Genomic DNA, 20484 nt, shown 5'->3' on the forward strand with positions numbered 1-20484 from the left:
AAACAAGCTACAGTCCAAAACAATACGGGATAAAATAGCGTTTGAGTTAATGTCTGACGTTAGAACAAGTTAAATACCAGCGAGGTCCAACCTAGTTAACGGAAAAAAACGGACACAAGGTGTTTAAATTTTGTTGTTTATTTAAGGCTGTGACTGTAATATTACAGAGAAATACAGCTTGAAGTGAGTCAAAGATTTGTTCTCTTTCTCCAAACAGAAAAGAAAAAATACACGTGGGAGCTTCAAATTCTGTTTAATGTACCTGTAATAATCATGTCTTAAAACAACGTTGTAACATTAGCCACGTGTCTTTCTAGGTTTACTCCATAGACTGTTTATAAAAAGGTGTACTCTAAATGTGTTAGCACAATAGCAGTGCAGTCTTTACTGATGGGGTGGTGTTTATTAACTGCTTGACTCACACAGAGGTTATTATCAGTGTACATGGGGACTTTATCACAAAACTTCAGTCACAACATAATCTGACAGTTTCTCCTCATCACATAAAGCCTTGGGTAAGTGATTTGCATACTGTAATCTATCCAATAATAGATAACAATATCTGACAGAAGAGCCTACCACCAAAGAGATTAACACTGATGCAGGCATACAACATATACTGTCCTACACACACTCCGATCTGTCACACATTCCCACAAAGATATCCACACAGTTTATTGTTCCTCCTTTTCTATGTGCAAGTCTCTCAATTAAGTTTGTCTGTCCCAAATTGAAGGCAGCCAGCTAGCATGGATGGTCTGCTGGCTGTTAGGCTGTTGGTCTGGGGGCTTGTAGGAGAAGTGGGCTAGGTGGGTGGTCTGGCGCTGACTGAAACTACTTGCTCCCCCCAGGCAGATTTCAGTCATCTGTGGTGTCCAGCACACTCTGGCTGAGAGCTAGGTCCCAATAGTGTTCTGTGCCATGCTTCTTGAAGTGTTCTCTGGCCATGCTCTCTGTTGGGCACTGCTTGAACTTCATGTCCCCAAAACTACGCTCTTTAGCTGTTCCCTGAAGAATCAATAGGAATTATTAGACTTAAATAAGATCACAAACAAAACAAATACAATCCAAATTAAATATTTAAGAAAGCAGAATGTATGAACACCCACCTCCCAAATCAACCAACACTTGTTGTTTCTCTTTGTATCGTCATCACCATCTGGATCTAAAAAAGAATAAATGGTAAAGAGTTTACTTTTACTGAAATAAGCACAAACACATGATAACTGTGGCAAAAGACTCAAGAGACAAGCCACTCTTACCATCCCTTTTACTGTTGTGTTCCTCCCATTTGATTCTGTGCAACATCAGCCTCTTGAACTTTTTCTGAGATTTGGGGCCTAAAACAAACAAAAAAAAAAGTAATTCACATATAAAATCAACCACCATAAGTTTGATTTTTCTACAACTTCAATTTCTCAAGGGGTACCTGATAAGTTAAATAGAATGGTAAATGGAGATGTTACAATCCTCCATAGCATAAATAGATGCATCTATAAAATCTTTGAACAATGCCTACAAGCAATTGGTCTTCCATGTTGTTGTCAGCTGTTTATTCAAATTCAAATCATTATTTCAACACTTTATATTTGTACATTGGGCTATACTAAACATTACAATGTCCCAGAGAAGCCTAAGAATTGTGAACTAGACGTTTTCTTTTTCCTGCATCCGAACACTTGCCAGATGCCCAGTCATTTCAGTTAGGTCATTTCCCTAATATTTTGTGTTCTGTTGCAATCCTATCCCTTGTGGGTTTCTGGACCTTCCATCCTCTATCACAACCCCACAATGAAAGTTGTTTGTTTAGTTTTGAAGAGGGTTTGAAGAACGTCTATCAAAATAAATGCTTGTTCAAAGTTTGGAAGGAAAAGTTTGGGGGATAAACCACACAGGAGACAACATCATAATATTGAAAAATTGGTGGAATAAACAAAGTGGTTTAGGGAAAAAAAAGGATTACTGAAAAGGATTGGTCAAGTAACTCACTAAGAATATTTACTATAAAAATTCTATTATAACATTTCAGAGAAATTATGAATAAGAAAAAAAATGAATGATTAGCACTGAATGTCAACACCAAAGATATTCTCTTGAAATGAGCAAACATTATAAAGCGTATGTCAATATGAGATAGTTGAGAGAGAAAAAATATTTAACTGCAAGAACCAACAGGCTGGAAATGGCAAGAATACTGATGCTACTTTAAGCCTGAGAATCCTTTTCCTGTACGCTGTTGTGTTCAGGTTTTTCACCCTTACCTCCCTCCACTACAACAAGGTTGACATCTTTGTGCAGAACGACTGTGCCTGTCAGGTACAGCTGGTTGGCATTAGCCTCCACTTTAAACTTCTTAGCGGGATTTTGCAGGTTACGGATCCTGTACAGGGAAGAAAAGGTGCTTAAATTACACACATCTACATTGCGAAACACAAACGCTGCACTACACATTTTTGCGCTGCAGTGTTTGTTCTGTCCCTACAAATACACACCTGTACACTGCAATGTAAACACCATCAGTGATGTCTTCTTTTAACTTCTTGACCTTTTTCTCTTTCCTCTGCTCTGCTGTAAGTTTGCGAGCGGCGTTGGCCTCTTCATGAGCCCTGCAGGAAGAGAGACAGAATTAGAAAAACCTTAAGAGCTTTTATTTTACATGGATTATCACACATAATGTTAAATGGGAAAATTCTGAATGATGCATGAAAAAAAGAAGATAATAAATAAGGGAAAAACAGTGTAAAGGATAATTGTGTTACTAACTTTTGTCTCTTGGCCATCTGTGCTCTGACATGGGCTTCTACTTTTGTTGGGTCTTGAACTGCCTCCGTCCCCAGCACTCTCATCAGATTGGAGATGCGTACTGAGAAAATGAAAACAATCATCAGCTACATTCTGTTTAATCTAGCACTGTAGTAATTTTTAAATTGTAGTAATTTATGAGTGGGTACCTTTGGGTTCTGGTGGAGGCATCAGTCCTAGGCGAACCTTCTCTTGCACTTCTTTTTGGCCCTCCCTTCGTGTCTGTCTTCTCAGTTTCTTCTGTTCTTTCTTTGTCAGGTATACACCCAGCGTGACCGGCTTATCTGTGTCCACTGAGAAAAAAAAACACCCACAAAATATTGTAACCATTCCAGTAAATTATTATAGTAGTAATGAAATCAATACCATTAAGAGTTTGTAGGGCATGTCATGGCTATTTTGTTTCAGTTCCATTAGCAGCAACCAAGAAGGCAATCACAAGAAAACTGTGTAAACAGGACGCCCCTACTCCAAGATATTTTCTGGACATTGTTGAAAAGATACATACGGATATGGAAAGACTCATGGTCTGAGAATTCAACATTAAATTTAAAGAATATAGTGAAAAATAGACTGATAACAAACCCCATCTCAAAGACATTACTAAAACCTTTATACAGACAGAGAAATTGTAAGTTGCATACATCACTGACACCAGCTTTTGTGTTTGTTCTGTAGGAATAGCATGAAAAGCAATAAAAATTTAAGTTTAAAGAAAGACCACATTTAACCTCATAAACACTTACCAGGAGGTTGGATTTGGGCAGGATGTTCTACCAGGTTGGTCACACCAAAGAGCTCCAACTGTTCAAATTTTGTGTCCTCAGTTCTACATAACATTAAGAGGAAAAACATGTCAATTGATTACAATGTGATGAATAAGTACAAACTGCAATGTTATTTGTGCCATGAAGATTGTGCTTAGTATTCTAAAGAGAGACACTGAAAATGGGACAGTTTTAACATTTAAACCTTACATAATACTTAATGTTTAAGTTCCTGGGTTAGCAGTGGTTTCTTACATGTCTATGTTTGAGGGCAGGATGTAAGAGTCCCACCACTCAATGTTGGGCACCTCCCCTTCTCCAACCTCCTTCTTCGGAGCAATCAGGGCCAGTTTGGTGGATGCCTGGATTCCTGTCTTCTTTGCTGCCTGGGCAATCTCACACTGCAACCTTTCCAACTGGGCCTGATTGAGGTAAAGATCAGTGCAGGAGGGACAAAAGTCGAGTTATTGTGTGAACCACGTTTCAACAGTTGGATATTTTCTATTCCAAAAACCCGGCATAGAGTTGACAATTGCTGACACTGAACATTTTAAGGAGTTAAATCCAACCTTAGTTCTAATCCTCTGTGCAATCTTTTCAAAGCGTCCCTGATCATGAAATTTGAAGCTTCTGCGAGGCCGTTGAGCTGGTGTTATAAACACACGCTGGTCAAAGTAGGACGTGGACTCCAACTCCTCCCCAGGCTTCTCCTTCAGCTGCTGACGGAACTGCTCCCTCTTAACCGCTCGAATGTTAGCTAAACATTGAAAGGGAAATTAATTGACAAACACTCAAACAAGAAAATAAGATTGTGTATGTGGGTATTGGGCCACTATATGCATACCTTTCAGTGTGGGCATGCGATGTGTGAGTTCAACCTCTTTGCCACTTGCATCCACAGTTCTTCCCTTCTCATCCAGAATAAGAGGTGTTGGCTTGTTCACCTCCTTGGCTTCAACTTTCCTATAAAAAGAGACACACAGAGAATGCATCAACAAATAGACAATGCTATAATGTTTTTTCATCTTTAGGTGTTAAAATCCTTTAAATACTGTGACATTACTCACGGTGGAGCAATTCCCATGGCATGTAGATTAGCTAGTGCCACTAGGTTGTGAGGCCCAGTGTTCCCCAAAGCTCCGAGGATACCAGGTTTCATGGCTAACTGAGACTGGATGCGCGCTTGTAGCTCAGCAGCCTTGCGGGCCTTCTCGATAGCATCATTCATGAAGCTGGCGGCCTGGGAGGGGGCGATGGATGAGGCACCACCAGCAGCTGCAGCAGTGGAGGTGCCAAGAAGCCTCGATACTGGAGAGGATTCCATTTGTGACTGTGGTGTAGGAAGGGGCAACCGCTAGTCAGGGAGAAATAAGGCCAGTATTATACTGAATATACTGCCTTAAAGTACTGATACTGTGTCTTATTGGGCAAAAAAATAAATCTTACTGGTGAAGCAGGGACTGAAGAGGCAAAACTCAGTTGTTTCTTCCTCTCTTCGATCTGTCTTGTGGCTGCCTCCATCATCTGTTTGATCTATTAATACAGATAAAGTAAAAAGAAAATGTAGAACATTAATCATAAAAACAACTTATTTAGCTATAACCTAAATTGTCACTGAGAAAACGGTATCATACCTGCATTTTGGTAAGCATGCCAGGGCTCTCAGATGGCGGTCCAGGTATGACCTCAGGCTCCTCCACCTCCTCGAAGCGAGGCACCCGTTTCCGCTTCGCCACTGTTCCATCTCCTGGCTCCTGAGTTTCTCGCATTGCACCTGTGTCAGCTTCATCACCAAATACATCCTGAGACCAACCAGTCAGAACAGAAGAATACCAACAAGATTTGATTATCATCAAGTATTGACATATTACCATTAAGCCAAACTTCAGAGTGTTTATGGTTGGAACACTTACATGATTATTTTTCTGCTTGTGTCAATGATCTGGTTTCAGAAACCTCTGCATAAACATTAAACCCAGTTTCCATTTCGTGGTCTCAGTCAAGGGGTGTTAGGAACATCGGAGTTAATAAAAATAATTGTATTCAGGGGCTAAAGGCAGGGTTCTGATGATTCACCTCCCTGTATAAACTGGGGTTTAAAGTAATCTGACTAATGTACCCTGTGCCTGATTTCTTGACTTTACGTGATCCCTTTTGTCTGTCAAGCATGTTCATGTAGTCATTATAATTTCTAGTAAATAAATGGACTGGTTTTAGGTATAATTATTTAGTTATACAGCGATAACATAAAGTAAGAATGTCTCCTAGAGGGTTTGTGTACCTTCAAGTCTCTCTTGCGGTTCTTTTCTCCTGCTCCTTTGTTGCCACGGGCACTACGGCTTTCCTCCAGCGCTTCAAAAAGACGCTCCACAAAACCTCCAGCAGAGTCATCAAGGAAGGGACGCAGCTGGTCTGAGGGGAAAAAAATATCAAATAATTAGCACAAATCCACTACTACTCCTTTGATCACCGACATGATAAAATTACATGATCACAGAGTGCCTTTAAGTGCAGAGAAAAACATGATCATACGAAGATTAAGCTGATGTTTTAACTACACCATTTACCTGATTCCCACCGACCTGACTTCTGCAGTCATTTTAAAAGTCAGTGCCTGACAGTTGAGTCAGGAAGGATATGAAATACACCACAGCCAATCACCTATGAAATGGGGAGCTTTGTTGGTGCTTATGGTTTTTCACTTAGGTTGATTTACACAGCATGTGAAAGCAAGATCTATTACTTATAGTGTTAAATGTCACTCAAAGAGCGTTTTTTATGCAAAAGAATGACATCTTAAATCACACTGCAGGTGGTCAGATATTAGTATTCATTAGTCACCATATATAATGATATCGTGCTCACTAATGTGTCTCTGACTGATTTAGTTTATTCATTGGTTTGTCGATCGTCACAACCGTCTGATGCTACGTGCAAAGTGTATGCGGTCTTAACTGGATCTTGAAATTAAAATCAGTAGGTCTCAAACGGCCAGAACAGTTACCTATGGTCTTCCTTTTGTCCAGTCCCTTTCCAACACAGTGCAAAGCTGCAGTGACCACAGTGGGCTCTGAGAAACCAAGCACTTTCTTCACAGTGCGCTCCACCCATGGCCTTAACTCCTCCACCTCCCGCTTTGGAAGAGACATCTTCTGATCAAGCAGAGCAAATTAACATTTACAACATGTAAAATCAACACTCATTAACACTATTTAACCAGGTTATCGTGAACATGTCTCCATGAACTTTAGCCCTGTTTTGGACTATCTCGTCCCCTTGAAGTGAGAGTCCAAAACAGAGCTACATGCACACAAACCTCGTCTGTCACTCACCCATGCACACTAAGCTGGCGCAACAAAAACATAAACGTTCACCAGTTATTTACTCTTAAAACACGCGCACGCTCAGTCCAAACGGTTTATCAGCTGATAGCGGCAATGTTACACTGACTGGCAAATGTGCTAACCAGGAGCAACATACAAGCTAAAATCAATTACATCCGCCAAAACTCCCCGGCTGCCTGCTAACTCAGGTTAGCATGCTGCTGTCTGGAAGCTATCAACATTAGCGAGTAACTGTTTAGCGAAGCGTACAAACCTTTTTATTCTGCCTGTATCTTCTGCCAGATTACTTATGATATAAAATTCACACACAAATCATCAAGTCTCAGACGCATAAAACACTCAAACTGCTAAATATTCTGTAAAAGTTTTTGCTTAGTGGCGCCGTTCACACAACGTTTCGGATCCAAGACCCGGAACAGGAAACAGGCGATACTTCTTCTTCGTTCCTCCGCCGCCTTCTTCTTCTTCGTGACCATTTCAGTGCATTCGTTTCGATCAGATGTTCAGCGTTACCACCCAGCAGGGTCGGAAGGAAACTGTTACGTTTATTTCTCATGGTAACACATTGAAAATTATGATGCAAAGTCGAAGTTTCAGAGAAATAAACTCTCTTTTAAAGGTTGTATTCGACCAAAATAAATTTGCCTTACAAAACGTATAAAAGAAGAGGTAAAACCGTGGCGTCATGACAGAACCGTATAAAACAAAACGATAGTTTTCTTTTAACCAAGGTTAAATAGAGCCATAAAACCAGTACCAAAGTGTGTTATGTTTATGAGGTGTATTTTTAATCCATTGGGAAATCTTTCTTGCCTCTATCACAAAGTTGATATGTAAAAAAGAATTTAAATTATAATACAGAAAATTAACACATAAACTGCAGTACCTTGCCCACAATATTGGTTTGATTACAGTTACAGTTGCTTCCCCTAATGTTATGGCTCAGGATTTAAAAACTACATAAAACTACAACCTATCCATAATCTCCCTTTATCACTACTCAGTCTAGAGTGAAACACTGCCCAGCTATTGCCTGACTAACCACAGAGCAACAGTCACGAACCCAGTCCCCAAAAACATGGGATTATCAGGTGATCTCAGCTTCCTCCTCTGTAGGCCCACCCCCTCATTTTTTTTCTATGTTTGCATGATGTGGGTCAACTGAGTGCAGTTGTAGTAGTGTGAGCATGAATGCAGTAGTGAGCCTGAGGCTACACAAGTCTGCCAGATCACCCGTCCACGCTTTCACTCACATTGCTAATGTTGTGTATAAATTGTATATACACAGTATATTATAGTTTTCCAGACATGCTCTTTCTGCAGAGTTATAACAATCATCATCATGTCAGCCATTCATTACAGAAACATGCAGTTACTCCTACTGAACAGCACACTCTCATTGTCAACCCCCTCACATGCTGATTCATCAAGGATACGTATTTCACAATTTACCTTCTGGCTTTCACTCACCCATCCGCTTACTCAGTCTGTTTACATCCATGTTTACATGCAGCCCGATTCATGTGAATAACCAGACTAAGCTTTTGCATGGTTTGCAGAACTCCATTTTGCTATCTGGAAAGATATCTGGTAGCTCAAAGGAAACCTCTTATCAACACCGCAGAATAATAGAATGGAATTTGAGAAACTTTCATTGTATATATATTTTTTGTCAGTGCTGAAATTTGAGCTTCCACCACCACCACAAGTGTCTTTGTGTATACAAACATAACCCTGGATCCAGTTCACTCTGTGGCCTTTCTGTTGTATGTGCAGAATTAAAACACCATAATCAACGACAAGTAGAGAAAATAAGGCTGCAACTAACAGTTGTTTTGATTGATCTGGCCTTTTCTTTTCTCCTATTGTTCTTTTGATCTACAGAAATGTTAGAAATTTGTGAAAAAAATCACAATCATCACAATTCCCACAACCAAAACCGATGTCTAGAGCTGACACAATTAATATATTCATTTTTAACAATTTTTAAGCAAAACTGAAAATAATCGCTGGTTCCAGCTTCTTGAATGTGAATATTTTCTGCTTTACCCCTGAACCCCTACTTTACCCCTTTTTGGGGTTTTCCGACTGTTGGTTGGGCAAAATAGGAGATTTTATAACATTACCATGGGATCTGGACTCTTTTAGTGGGCATTTTTTTTGCAGTTTGCTGCCATTCTGTAGAGCAAACGATTAATTGATTAGTAAAGAATGAAAATCTTAGTGAGTTGCAGTCCTAGTGACATCTTCAGATCAATTATTATATTCTACCAGCTGTCTATTATAAGAAAAGAAAATCAATTTACATTGATATTGAATACAGAAATATAGCAAATCCTCACATTAAAAAGCTGGAACAGCAAATGTATGGTATTTTAACAAAATAAACAAACAATTCTGGGATTGTCATTGGCTAATTTTCTATTGATTAACAAAAAGATTAATTAATTGTGTCAGCCCAATATCAGACGATTATTTGCAAGATGAATACATGAAGCTGGTCTATCAGTCAGGTAATTCTCATTTCAATTATGACCTTAATTTTGGTAAAACAGCCTGATAAAAATGTGCATGACATTTACAAGGGTAATGCTTTAATCTGGTTGTAATCAAATGATCAGCAGGCCAAACAATGCACACACACACACACACACACACACCACACACTTACCCACCCAGCTACCTCTACCACCACCCGTGATCAACCTGAATTCCTTGTTGGCACCTCATATGTGCTGTCTGCCCCCCCCCCCCCCAACTCTATTATGTAATGACACCTCAGCACATAATATGACAATACCACAGATATTTCTATACAACTACACACAGAAAAACCAAACACACACACACACACAGGCTCACATGCACACACACACTCTTACCCACACTGGCAAACACAATGACTTCTACTGGCCTGTACCGCTAAAACAAGCGTAATACAGCATCATAGGACCATGTGGTGAGAGTTGTATGAATTAATCTATTATATTACTGGAATGCCAAGCATTTAGTGTGCAGTTAATCCTTGTCCAAAAATCCCCAAAGCACTAATTGCTGAGTCTTTATCATGCGCCTCCTTTCATTTGCTGAACGATTTCGCACGTGATGTCAGTTGAGTGTATTAAGGTGCATTATTGCTGTGATATGAATATTACATAAGAGCATAATTTATGACTTTAGTTGAGATATTCCCCACGTTCCTCCACACAGCTTTTTGATTCATCAAGTGTGTGGTTATGGTATATTTCATCATGTTGACCCACTTTTATTTCATTGTATCTGACAGGGGCTGTAAATCATCTTGGAGGATACAATCTCAGGGGACTCTGCTGTCTTTACTTTACACAAGACTTCAGCGTGTGTATCAGTGTGAGTGCACGTGCATGTCTTAAATCCCGAGTCGTCTACTAAGAGTGTAAGCTTTTATCTCTCATTTTTTCTCATTCATAACCCGCTCTGTTTGTCATCTCTGCCTCCTTTACGCACTTCTCTTTTTTTTACGTTCTCACTCTATTCTATCTGGTGATTCCCTTTCACTCACTAAGCTTGAATAATTGAGTAGTCGTGTAAGATGGCGTCATCACGAGCAGACTTCCGAGAACACATTCAGGCCAAAGAAACTGATGAGGATGTTATTTGCCTGTAGCCCGGGCGTGCCCCAAATATCACACACAATGTCATGGAATACACGTGCGTCCTTGAAAATGTAGTCCTTGTTTCTCTGTCTTTACCGTGTCCCCTGTTGGTGACATCATGGTGATGGGGACCACAGATGGTGGGCAGCGCAGAGACTTCAACCCTGCACAGGAAGGCCCATCATCACTGTGAGCTCTGGCGAGGCAGAAATTACTTTGAAATAGCTCTGATTCCATTGCAGGGCTGCCCACTGTGCAATTTTAATGAGCATCGAGGCTGTTTTGGGACTGGTCGGCACTAAAACCCCCTGAGGACTTGGGGTGAGTAAGAGCATGTGTGTGAGTGTGTGCTCCAGCCATGTCTTTGCGTTTGTGTGTAGTTGTAAAGTCACAGTGTGGCTTCACCTCACGCTAGTTTTACTGGCGTGCAGTGAGTGAATTATGGGGGAGGGGATTTTGGAATAAGTGAATAAGAGCCTCATTGTGTCATTCCCTTCATTACACAGACAGCGCATGCAGCAGGCAACTGGACAGACACCCTTAAATCATTAACTTGTTAAAACCAATAACGGGATGTGGACCCACAATTAAAACCTACACAACAAGGGATAAGAGGGGCAGTAAGTTCATTATGTGCAATCCTATTGATGCACGAACACACATGCTCAATTAATCCAACACATGCTTGTTGGATACTCAGAAGTGAAAACAACTGAGCACAGTAGTGATGCAACAACAACAAAAGATGCTTTTCTCAACCTTATACTAAATACTTGCTGTATAGACATTTGTAAAATATAGTCATAATTTACTGGGGAAATAAAACTTTTTTCAAAATGAAATCGTAGGAGGTAAAGAGAAAAACACAAACACAACATAAATGAGTGGAGATAATTAAATTATTATTAAAAATAAGTGGGAAAAACAGCAAATGTCCTTCATGCTCCCCAAAATTGAAGTGAGTTTAGGTCTCCTCCCTGCGCCCTCCACACATCCTCTTCCCGTCCTTTTCCTCTTGCCCCTCGCTTTCATCCTCCAGAGGAGAAAGGGGGGGTGGAGGGCAGGGGCTTCTCTGCTAAAAACTGCATGGATACAAGGGGGGGCCGAGAGGGAGGGAGGCAGAGGGGAGGAAGGAGGGAGGGCGGTCTCTGTTGTTGTAACGTAGCACAGTCAGTGTGTCAGAGACAGGCCCATCACAAAATCAGCCAGTCAGTGTGTCAGAGTGTGTGGCGGGGAGGGGCGCACGCGTGTGCATCTGTGTTTTTAACTCTGGGTATGTTTGCGTGTGTGTGTGTACATGCAGCATGGCTGATTTCATCCCGTCTGAGCAGGGAGAAATCAAACCACACCCTCTTAAAATATGCCACTCTTGTGCCCATGTGCACGCAGTATCCATGGGTGTGATGCTGGAGTGGAGAGAAAATGGGCTCAAGGAAACTGTGATGAGCATTTTTCACAATATTTTTAATTTACTATTTACATTTTATAGAATAAAGATTTTATCAATTAATCAAGGAAAGATTATAGATTAATAGATTACAGATTGCAGGATTAATCAGTAAAGAAAATAATAGTTAGTTGTTGCAATGGTGATGTGTTGAGATTGATTTTTATGCTCGACCCACAGCCCAGAATCCAGTTCATTTTATAATGATATAAAACAGAAATGTAGCAAATCCTCAAATTTAAAAAGCTGAAACCGGAAAATGTTCCAGATATTTGTGCTGGATAAATCGTTTTAATAATTCTGCTCTGTTGATTATCAAATCCATTAATTTGTCATTTCAGCCCCATATGAGACAGTTATTTGCCAGATTTATATATAACATAATGTGTGTTTGAGTTATCAGCAATTTGGGGTTCTTCTTCAATCAGGTTGCCAGGTTATACTGTACAGTAAAATCAGAAAATACAACTCCGGCAACATATTTATGTAATTTCATAAACTTTTACAAGAGTACAATTAATGTTTGACTTTCACCATTTCATTTTTTTTCTACCATGCCTGGATCAGGTTGAAGCAGCCCATTTTTGGATTCCCTCTCTTATATCTTATGTACTAAGAGATATTTACTCGTTTACTCGTGTGATGTCACGAAATAAACAACCAACCCACATGAACACGCATATACGCTACAGTAGTGTTTGGGCTCTTTAGTAGCAGCTGGTTAGAGGATCAGCCAGCCCCCCCACTACTGCCAGTCAGATTACCGAGGCTGTAGTCTCACACCCTGTCGCCCCTCCTTTTCGCTACCCTCTCCTTCCTCCCTTCACCACCACCCCCCCCACCCCACCCACACACGCACACTTCAAAATGTACAGTCTCTAAATCTGCACCCCATTGAGTCGCACATCTGTTTTGTGAGACCTGCCTTCCAAAACCAGTCCAACTCGGATCGTCACATCATTCCATAGCAAGAAGAGACAACAACACAGATATAAAAATGTGTGAGCGCAAATACGTAAACACAAAATACAGGCAGACAGTTCAGCTTTCAAAAATGTGTCATTTATTAAAAGATTTCTTCCTTTTGTATCGTTATTGAAAAAGTAGCCAGAAGAGTAATATCATGTAAAGATGGGGTGAGAGAAAGACAGAGTTTAGTTTAGAAAGAAAAGATACTAACGGGGTAGAGGGAGATGAAGGAGAGAGGGCAGGAGCAGACGAATGCAGCAGAGTGGGGGAGGGGAGGCGAGGGGGAACTACAGTCAGCGTTTACAATGTAAGAAGAAGAAGGCAGCTAAAATAAACAAGACATTATTTCTGACCAGTCAGCAGTGGTCGGTCGCTGCAGTAGAAAACGTACATGAAAAAAAAAGGACATAAACAATGAAAAATAAGTGCAATTGGTTTGTCTGTCTTACCACAACCGTATAAAAACAGGAGTTGGGTGGAAGACACCCCCAGCCTCTGATCGAGAGTCAGCGTCTGGAGCATCTTGCTGTCATGTCTGAAGACAGAATGGGGAAGGACAGTCTGACTCTGGGTCTGTGACTGAAGGGTTGTACGCGCCATACTCCAAAAACATAGGCAGTAACATGGAGGCTGCCAGTGGCTCTGTGTTCACATGTGGTGCTTTTTTTTGGAGGACGTTTGGTACATGGATAACCCCCCCCACACACACACACCTGCCCCCCCCCCAATGTAAATAGCATATGAACCACTCATACCAATTTAAAAATACATTAGTCTAAATATTTACAATTCTTTTGCAATATAGGTAAATCCAATCACATCACTAAACCCCCTCCTACATTTATAAGAATATTGTGAGCAGATTTCCAAATAAAGAGAGCGCCTCCTATCAAACATCTAAATTAGAACTGGAATTAGAATAACAGTAGCAGCAGTAGAGGGTTACATTTATATTTTCTGGGTTTTTCTTTTTTTCAAGTTTTCAAGAGCACCAACTATGAGTGCAGTTCAGTCTGTTCCTCTGTTGATCCGAACCAATATAAAAGCCCCAAAGGAAGGCTACACTTGAATAGTACATGACAAATAGTAGCCACTGCTGTTGGTGTATTTAAAAGCTGAAGAGGATGTAGGCAGTTTGGATTAACTGTAGATGTCAGAATACTAGAGCTGGACGCCGGTTATTAAGCAGTGGATAGTTGATGAAACTGTTGGTTTTGATGCTGTGTGTAACTTCAGAAGCAAGATGAAAATGACTACATGTAGGCTTTGATGACTGAATGTGTACTGGTTTGTGTGAAATACAAGCAAACAATCAAAACGCAGTATGAGTGCACTGAAAGCACCAAATGCTTTTTTTCTGAACACATCCTATTTGGTAAAAAGGCACAGTAGTCCAATAGTTCAATCATAAGATTATTTCACTTCCTTCAGTTTTTTTTTTCCCCTCATGATAGCAATAAAAACCACAAACTGTCAACAGCATCTTCCCTATCGCTTCAAAAATAACCAAAAAAAAAAAAAAAAAAAACTGTAGGCCAAACTATGCAAGCGCACAGGAGGCGATACTCAGCTGCCCAATAAATAAATACAAACAATAAATTAAAGCAGTGTCAGATCAACACATGAATAAATTAACCGTGGGACTCCAGAGTCATATGTCCTTGAGTGGTCCTTATTTTTCCTCAGGCTGGTCTTTTTAAAGTCTTTCTTGGATTTTCATGATGCTGATGTCGGTTTGCAGTCGGGTGACAGGAAAAGTTACGTGACCTCTGATGGCTGTGATGTCACTCCTCTCTCGATGCCTTGCCGCCGATCTGCCAGCCAAGTGCCCGAACAGTTCTTGGATTACATTCGTGAGTTGATGACATCATTCTTTCCACAAGTGTCCAATGACTCCAACACACCACACGTACAGTACAATGCCGCTTCCTGTACACTGGATTTCTCACATCACTGGCTACCAAGATTTTCAAATGACTTCGATGTCATTTTCCCTCTGCAAGCCAGACACCTCAGTTCTATCTACAAGTGAATGTAAAGTCAACGTAGAATCAGATCCAGCTCACTCTGTGTTACTCCCTCTGGATCGCATCCTAACTAGAGTTACCTCATCAAATAAAACTCTGGAAGCTTTCATTCTGAACACTGACATCAGCTTTCCTATTTTCTGATTGAGAATGTCCCTCAAGTTAGATGTCTGCTAAAAACAGCCATCTCTGAATACAGAATATTGATTGTTTTCATGCTGAGGAGGAACAAGCGTTTGCTCGTAGAAATTCTTCATAATCTCTCCTATTGGTTGTTAAGCAATAACCTGTTAATAGCCTTTAAGCTTTAGGTGTTCTTTCCCATTCCCCTCAAACACAACCACCTTTGTGCACATTTTAACTGTTATGGAATTGTGATTATTGACTAGATTTGATTCATTGGAATACATTACGTCCTGTTGTTTGAAATACTGTTAAAGTTGTGGTCTTGATGAGGGGTTGTGTGTCATCTATCATTTGTCTTCAACATCTAAGCACCTACAATTCTTTCCTCCCCTTCCTCTCTTTAATGTTTCTGTAATGACAGGCCTTCAGCCTCTTCCCTTCTTCCTCTCACAGCAGCTTTAAGCTCAGTGGTGTAACAAAGCGACGCTGCCGGCTCTTTGCTTGTTCAATGCATCAGGTCTCTAAGGGGGTGGGGCACACCCTGGGCAAAGGCTTAAGTGTGACATGAGGAGATTGGCTTTGACCCTGGCAGGCCTTGACGGTCTCACTCTCACTCTGTTGTCCAGCAACAGGCTGGCTTTGGCACCGGATCGGCTTCTTCAAATTTTTGGGGTGCTTGTAGGGTGTGGTAGAAGAGATGGAGCTGTCTTGTGTAGCGGGGCTGCCCCTCCTGCTGGGCGGGAGAATGGCAGTGACAGGCTGGTTTTCATTGTTAACCGCCGCGGTTGTGCCCTCGTGTGAGTTGCAGGCTTTTCGCGGGGACAGGATGGGGGCGACATGAACCCACGTCAGGCTCGGCTCAGAGCGTTGACCTGCTTTGTACTTTGATAGCTTGCCTAGTTCCTCGCTGTCACTGTCCTTTCCCTTTGTGTCCTCATTTAGCTGGCTGTTACCGGCCACATCTGGTGGATTTTGACTTGCATCAGAAGCCAGTGATGGAGGAGGAGGGTCCTCCCTTTCATCTTGATCTTGCTTCACCCTCTTTTCCTCTCCTCTGATACGAGGGCACTTGAGAAGCGCTGCGGAAGGCGCGGGAGCGTCCGTGCCTGTCCAGCTGAGTCTACGTTTCTGGAAAATGAGCAGGAGAGTAATTTGCAAGTGAATCTAGAACTCGTGGTGGCGGTGGGGTTTGTTTGTGTGCGCACAAGTAGGCTCTTGCACACACAGGTATGCGTTTGTTCTCACCTTGACGGGAATATGTAACTGATCCCTGTGCTTGTGTGGCGGGGTGGAGCTGGAAGTGTCTTGGAGGGAGCGGGCAGGGGATGTGGCGACGCTGGAGGCTGCAGAGACAGGCTGAGTGGGGATCTGAGGAAACCAAAGCTTTAACATCATCTCCACCTGGAGCAGAGTGTTCAGGTACTTCTCCCTGGAAAAAGAAGAGAGAGAAAGTCAAAAGGTGAGATATGAATGGAAAGTGAGAAACATGTGGTGATGCAATTGTGTTATTGCACAAGAAAACATCTGGATGTTTATTATGGCCCTGTATATAGATCTAGATAAAAAATGAAAAAAGTTTGGTGTTGCTCTGCACTGCCAGTGAATGCTGTAACTCTACCTACCCCAAGGACTGTTCAATAAAACATGGAACAGGAGATGAGACTTGAAATAGAAGACTACCACACTGCTCCCTTCTTGTTATAACTACAATTTAATAATCAAAAATCCAACTAAGATGCATCTAATGATACAGGAATACAGCAAGATGAGAAACAATGAGAGTGCACGTTGGGACAATGTGGATGACATCTCACCCGCTGTTGGGTCTCTGTAAAACTCCCACAATCCTCTGGATTCGATCCATGGCAACGCTCTGCTGGAAACTACTCAGACCTGTCAATCAAAAACATATTCATCCAGTCAGCCATTGACACTCTTGAGAGTCGGCAGTCACAGAAAATACATGCACATTTAGACATTCAGTCTCACACACACGTGCTCACACCACTTTCACTTGTGATATCACTAAAACTCCCAAGAGCTGATGAGTCAGCCACAAGACTGTCGCTTCACACATGCTGCACTTTCGACTACATCAATAGGCTGCGTCAATACAGACTGCTGCACAGAGGCACAGGCCACTCAGATCATATAAACGTGTGTTCAGCATCTACACGTTTAGCTGCCAGTCTGCACATATGCTCGTCTGGAGGCAGTGACGTACAGTAAGGGTGCTTACCGCGGTCGAATCGGCCCCTCTTCAGTCCATTCAGCAGCTCCAGCAGGGGCCTGACAAAACCCTGTAGCTCAGCACACTGACAGGAAGAGGAAGAGAAGATAGATTAATACTGAGTTTGGGTTCGTACTTGTTGTCTGAATCAGTCTGCTAGGCTTGTCTCTGCACACACATAGCTCTGTCCTCCCTCTCTTTTTCCAGACCCTCCACACGGACATGTCTCGTACCTTTTGAGCAAACAGCAGATCTCCCTCTGATTTTGGGATTTGGCTCGTAGGATCCCTCTCATCCAATCTGATGTGAGCTGCTTTGCTGCCACTCTCCAGCCTGTATGACTCCTCCTCTTCCTCTTTATCGGTGAAGCCGTCGCACGCCCACTGGGACCCGGGACTTTCCGATCCCCCGTCTGCATTGGCTGTAGGCCCGCCCGCCTCGCCGATAATGACGGAGGACGAGTTGTCTGTCAGGAAGACGTCTGTGTCGTCCTCTGCTTGCTCTGAGTCGCTGAACAAGAGGCTGTCGCTGGAGCTCAGGGAATCGAAAGAGGGCTGAGAGGAAGTGCTGCCCTGGGACTGCATTGCTGTTGGGGCAGTAGCAGCAGAGGGTTAGGGATATTATGACAGTCAATTTGGCTTAGAGAGGAACAAAAAAATTGCTTGACTGAAAACTCAGAACAAACATTTTTAACTGTGAGAGACAGGTCACATGAAGACAGACAAGAAGTACAAGGCAAATAAACAAAAAACATTGCAAAAGAACTCTTTTCCATTTGGCAAAACTAATTTTTTAACCTATGTCTCTCCAAAAAATAATAACCCCAATTACTCAAAATGGTGGGTATACCAGTGCCCTAGTTTAACATGGTGCAGAGGGGGACTGGGGCTAGGCAGTAGGCACACAATGGTAGTGCATGTCTGGCTCCCATTGAGGAGATTGGAGACTGGAGAGGAGAGTAAAATGTGAGGGGGATGGGAGATTGTAGAGTAGTGAAATCAGAATAGGCAGTCTCTCTCTCTCTCTCTCTCCCCCACTGCCTCTGGTGCTCTCTCTAGCCCCTCCTCTCTGTCTCGGGCTTGCTCTCCATCCCCCCTTGGAGTCACACACATCCACATCCACACACACACACACACACACACAAACCTCTCTCTTTCCTCTCCGGCTGCATTTCTGTATGCCTCTCATCTCTCTCTGCTCTGCCTTCAGCTCATCCTGTTCGTTATGCACACACACAAACCCAGTGCTCTTCTTCCTTTCCTCTTCCACAGACCAGCCCTCCTCCTCTTCTTCCTCTCTTACTCACATTTTACATTCTGTATCTCTGGCCATGTGCCTTTCTCTCACCTCTCTTTTCCTTTCTTTCTCTCTCTCACTCTGTAATCTCTGAGTGCCTGCTGGTCTCTGATCCCACCAACACAGCGGGGGAAAATTAGAGGGGTCAGAAGAATACTCTCAGCTGCTACACACACCAACACAGCTTTTATCAATGTGACAAAAATATAGTCGAAAAACATGCTCACAGACAAAGAAGAGTAATGCCGAATTTTTTTTTTGCAGTGTGCCCACAGAGACACAAAAACAGTCCACACTTTGCTTCTATTTCAGGAGTATAGAAAGATTTAACCAATCCTGTTCAGCTTTTACAACAGACAAACGCCTTGCCATTCACATTTTATTTGTGTCTGATGGCTGGTTTCTATTTAGGCTGTTTTGCTTTCTCTTAAAACAAAATGTCACGTTGTTTATATGCATTTTCACGAGTCAACTGAAACAAATACTGGGAGAAGACAACAATAAATTTGGTGCCGTTTCCTAATTTTCTTTCAACGCCCTCTCTGATTTGGTCCATAGCCCATTTTAGCTGGGATGGAGATGGGGTGGGGTGGAGTGGGATGGTGCATATGTCGGTACAGCCTGCACAGGTAGGCATGGTCCATGAGGCTGCGTCTCAGGTGTTGGCTGCCTGTCTGTGTCTGCGCACCACGGTGCCCAAAACAGGAACTAACACACCGCACAGTTTCATACAAAATGTTCTGTACATTTGGAACCAAGCTATCATCATTTAAAATATCAGAAATCAATCCGCGTGACATGCAAACAAAGCAAATCAAACATAATATGAAATGCGATTTTTCATTGTATTGTTCTGGTAATATAAAAGTCCTGCCAATCGCACATTATTTCATGGTAATGTTTACTTAATAAAAAATGGTTGGCAATAAGCTACGTGAGGAAAAAAAAAAGCTTTTGGCTTCATCAATAAATTGTACCGGGAGCACACACAGGATATAGCGGGACAGGAAATTCCTTTAGGCTGCCCTGCGAACTTCGGGAAACGTTAGAGACAAAAAAAAATACTCACCCTCAGTAATGTCAGATAAAAACAGCAGCTGCCAGAAACAAGCGTTAACGGCTCTCTCAGCTACTTTGAAACGACAGATCCGTCAGTACACAGTCCGTAGCTGGAGCTGCATCGGGGCGCCCAGCCTCAGCTCTCTCGATCCGCCCGGCAGTTCATCCGTGTGTCTTTGCTCGGTCTTTCTCTCGTCACTTTACGAGCGTCAACATGTGCGCTGATCCACGTGCCCACGTTTTGCGCGCATTCTATTGGCTGCCGGCCCGGCGGCGGCTCACGCCATTGGTTGACCTATCCAGCCAGTGATTTCTTTACTAGGCGCTGATTGGGCGGCGGCCCAGGCACTCACGGTCCGGCCCACTCATGTGTAGCTCGTGTGCATGGTGTTGGGCAGGCCTGCTCTACTACCGAGAGCGGGTGTAAACACATGCACGCACTACGTACGGCGTCGGTAGTCACGAGAAATGCACTATATGTTCGATGCATCTGATGTACACAGTATTGGTGACCAGCCCCCCCCTCACACTCACACCCAAAACATAAAACACGCGCCGGAATATCAAAAACCTTATGCAACCGAGCTCCGATCAAACTGATGTGGTTTAATTGAATAGATGCAGAACTAACGAGCACCAGAAAAACAAAGATGACTCTCCACCCTCACCGGTGAGGATGATGGACCTTCAATCAAAAGGAGAAAAACCCTGTAGTTCAGAGTGAGAAATAAATAAAGATATTTGTCTGGATTGTTACTTTTTTTAATGCAAGTACACACTTC

At 42.2% G+C, this 20484-nt stretch overlaps 2 protein-coding genes across 5 annotated transcripts; both read right to left on the minus strand.

The window, feature by feature from the left end:
• Nucleotides 1–120: 120 nt before the first annotated feature.
• On the minus strand, nt 121–7338 carry prpf3 (PRP3 pre-mRNA processing factor 3 homolog (yeast)). Of its 4 annotated transcripts, none has more exons than XM_056381728.1 (17): nt 7167–7338; nt 6574–6718; nt 5851–5981; nt 5204–5371; nt 5016–5102; nt 4637–4923; nt 4414–4532; nt 4139–4326; nt 3825–3991; nt 3549–3631; nt 2952–3095; nt 2764–2863; nt 2493–2606; nt 2262–2380; nt 1263–1340; nt 1110–1165; nt 121–1008 (listed from the first exon to the last, which is right to left on the minus strand). In XM_056381728.1, the coding sequence occupies exons 2-17, from the start codon at nt 6716–6718 to the stop codon at nt 859–861; spliced, it is 2136 nt and encodes a 711-aa protein (XP_056237703.1). In that variant the 5' UTR covers nt 7167–7338; the 3' UTR covers nt 121–858. The 4 variants fall into 4 exon arrangements, with proteins under 4 accessions (XP_056237703.1, XP_056237705.1, XP_056237702.1 ...); XM_056381730.1 differs by having other exon boundaries at nt 4637–4899; nt 6574–6721; XM_056381727.1 differs by having other exon boundaries at nt 6574–6721.
• A 5697-nt stretch (nt 7339–13035) lies between these two features.
• Nucleotides 13036–19873, minus strand: LOC130171597 (circadian-associated transcriptional repressor-like). Its single transcript, XM_056379653.1, has 6 exons — nt 19713–19873; nt 17581–17933; nt 17357–17432; nt 16932–17010; nt 16363–16546; nt 13036–16245 (listed from the first exon to the last, which is right to left on the minus strand). Exons 2-6 carry the CDS (start codon nt 17929–17931, stop codon nt 15631–15633), a joined length of 1305 nt encoding a protein of 434 aa, XP_056235628.1. The 5' UTR covers nt 17932–17933; nt 19713–19873; the 3' UTR covers nt 13036–15630.
• Nucleotides 19874–20484: the final 611 nt, after the last annotated feature.

The sequence above is a fragment of the Seriola aureovittata genome, chromosome 7 (assembly GCF_021018895.1).
Source record: "Seriola aureovittata isolate HTS-2021-v1 ecotype China chromosome 7, ASM2101889v1, whole genome shotgun sequence".
NCBI lineage: Eukaryota > Metazoa > Chordata > Actinopteri > Carangiformes > Carangidae > Seriola > Seriola aureovittata.

What these genes read in the sequence shown, in the direction of transcription:
- prpf3 (XM_056381728.1), bottom strand. Translation starts at nt 6,718, where the DNA reads ATGTCTCTTCCAAAGCGGGAGGTGGAGGAGTTAAGGCCATGGGTGGAG. An exon ending in GTTTACATTGCAGTGTACAG is followed by an intron (nt 2,381 to 2,492) that starts GTGTGTATTTGT and finishes TTCCCTGTACAG; the next exon opens with GATCCGTAACCTGCAAAATC. An exon ending in CCTTGTTGTAGTGGAGGGAG is followed by an intron (nt 1,341 to 2,261) that starts GTAAGGGTGAAA and finishes TGTTTGTTTTAG; the next exon opens with GCCCCAAATCTCAGAAAAAG.
- LOC130171597 (XM_056379653.1), bottom strand. Translation starts at nt 17,931, where the DNA reads ATGCAGTCCCAGGGCAGCACTTCCTCTCAGCCCTCTTTCGATTCCCTG. An exon ending in GAGGGGCCGATTCGACCGCG is followed by an intron (nt 17,011 to 17,356) that starts GTAAGCACCCTT and finishes TTTGATTGACAG; the next exon opens with GTCTGAGTAGTTTCCAGCAG. An exon ending in TTACAGAGACCCAACAGCGG is followed by an intron (nt 16,547 to 16,931) that starts GTGAGATGTCAT and finishes TTCTTTTTCCAG; the next exon opens with GGAGAAGTACCTGAACACTC.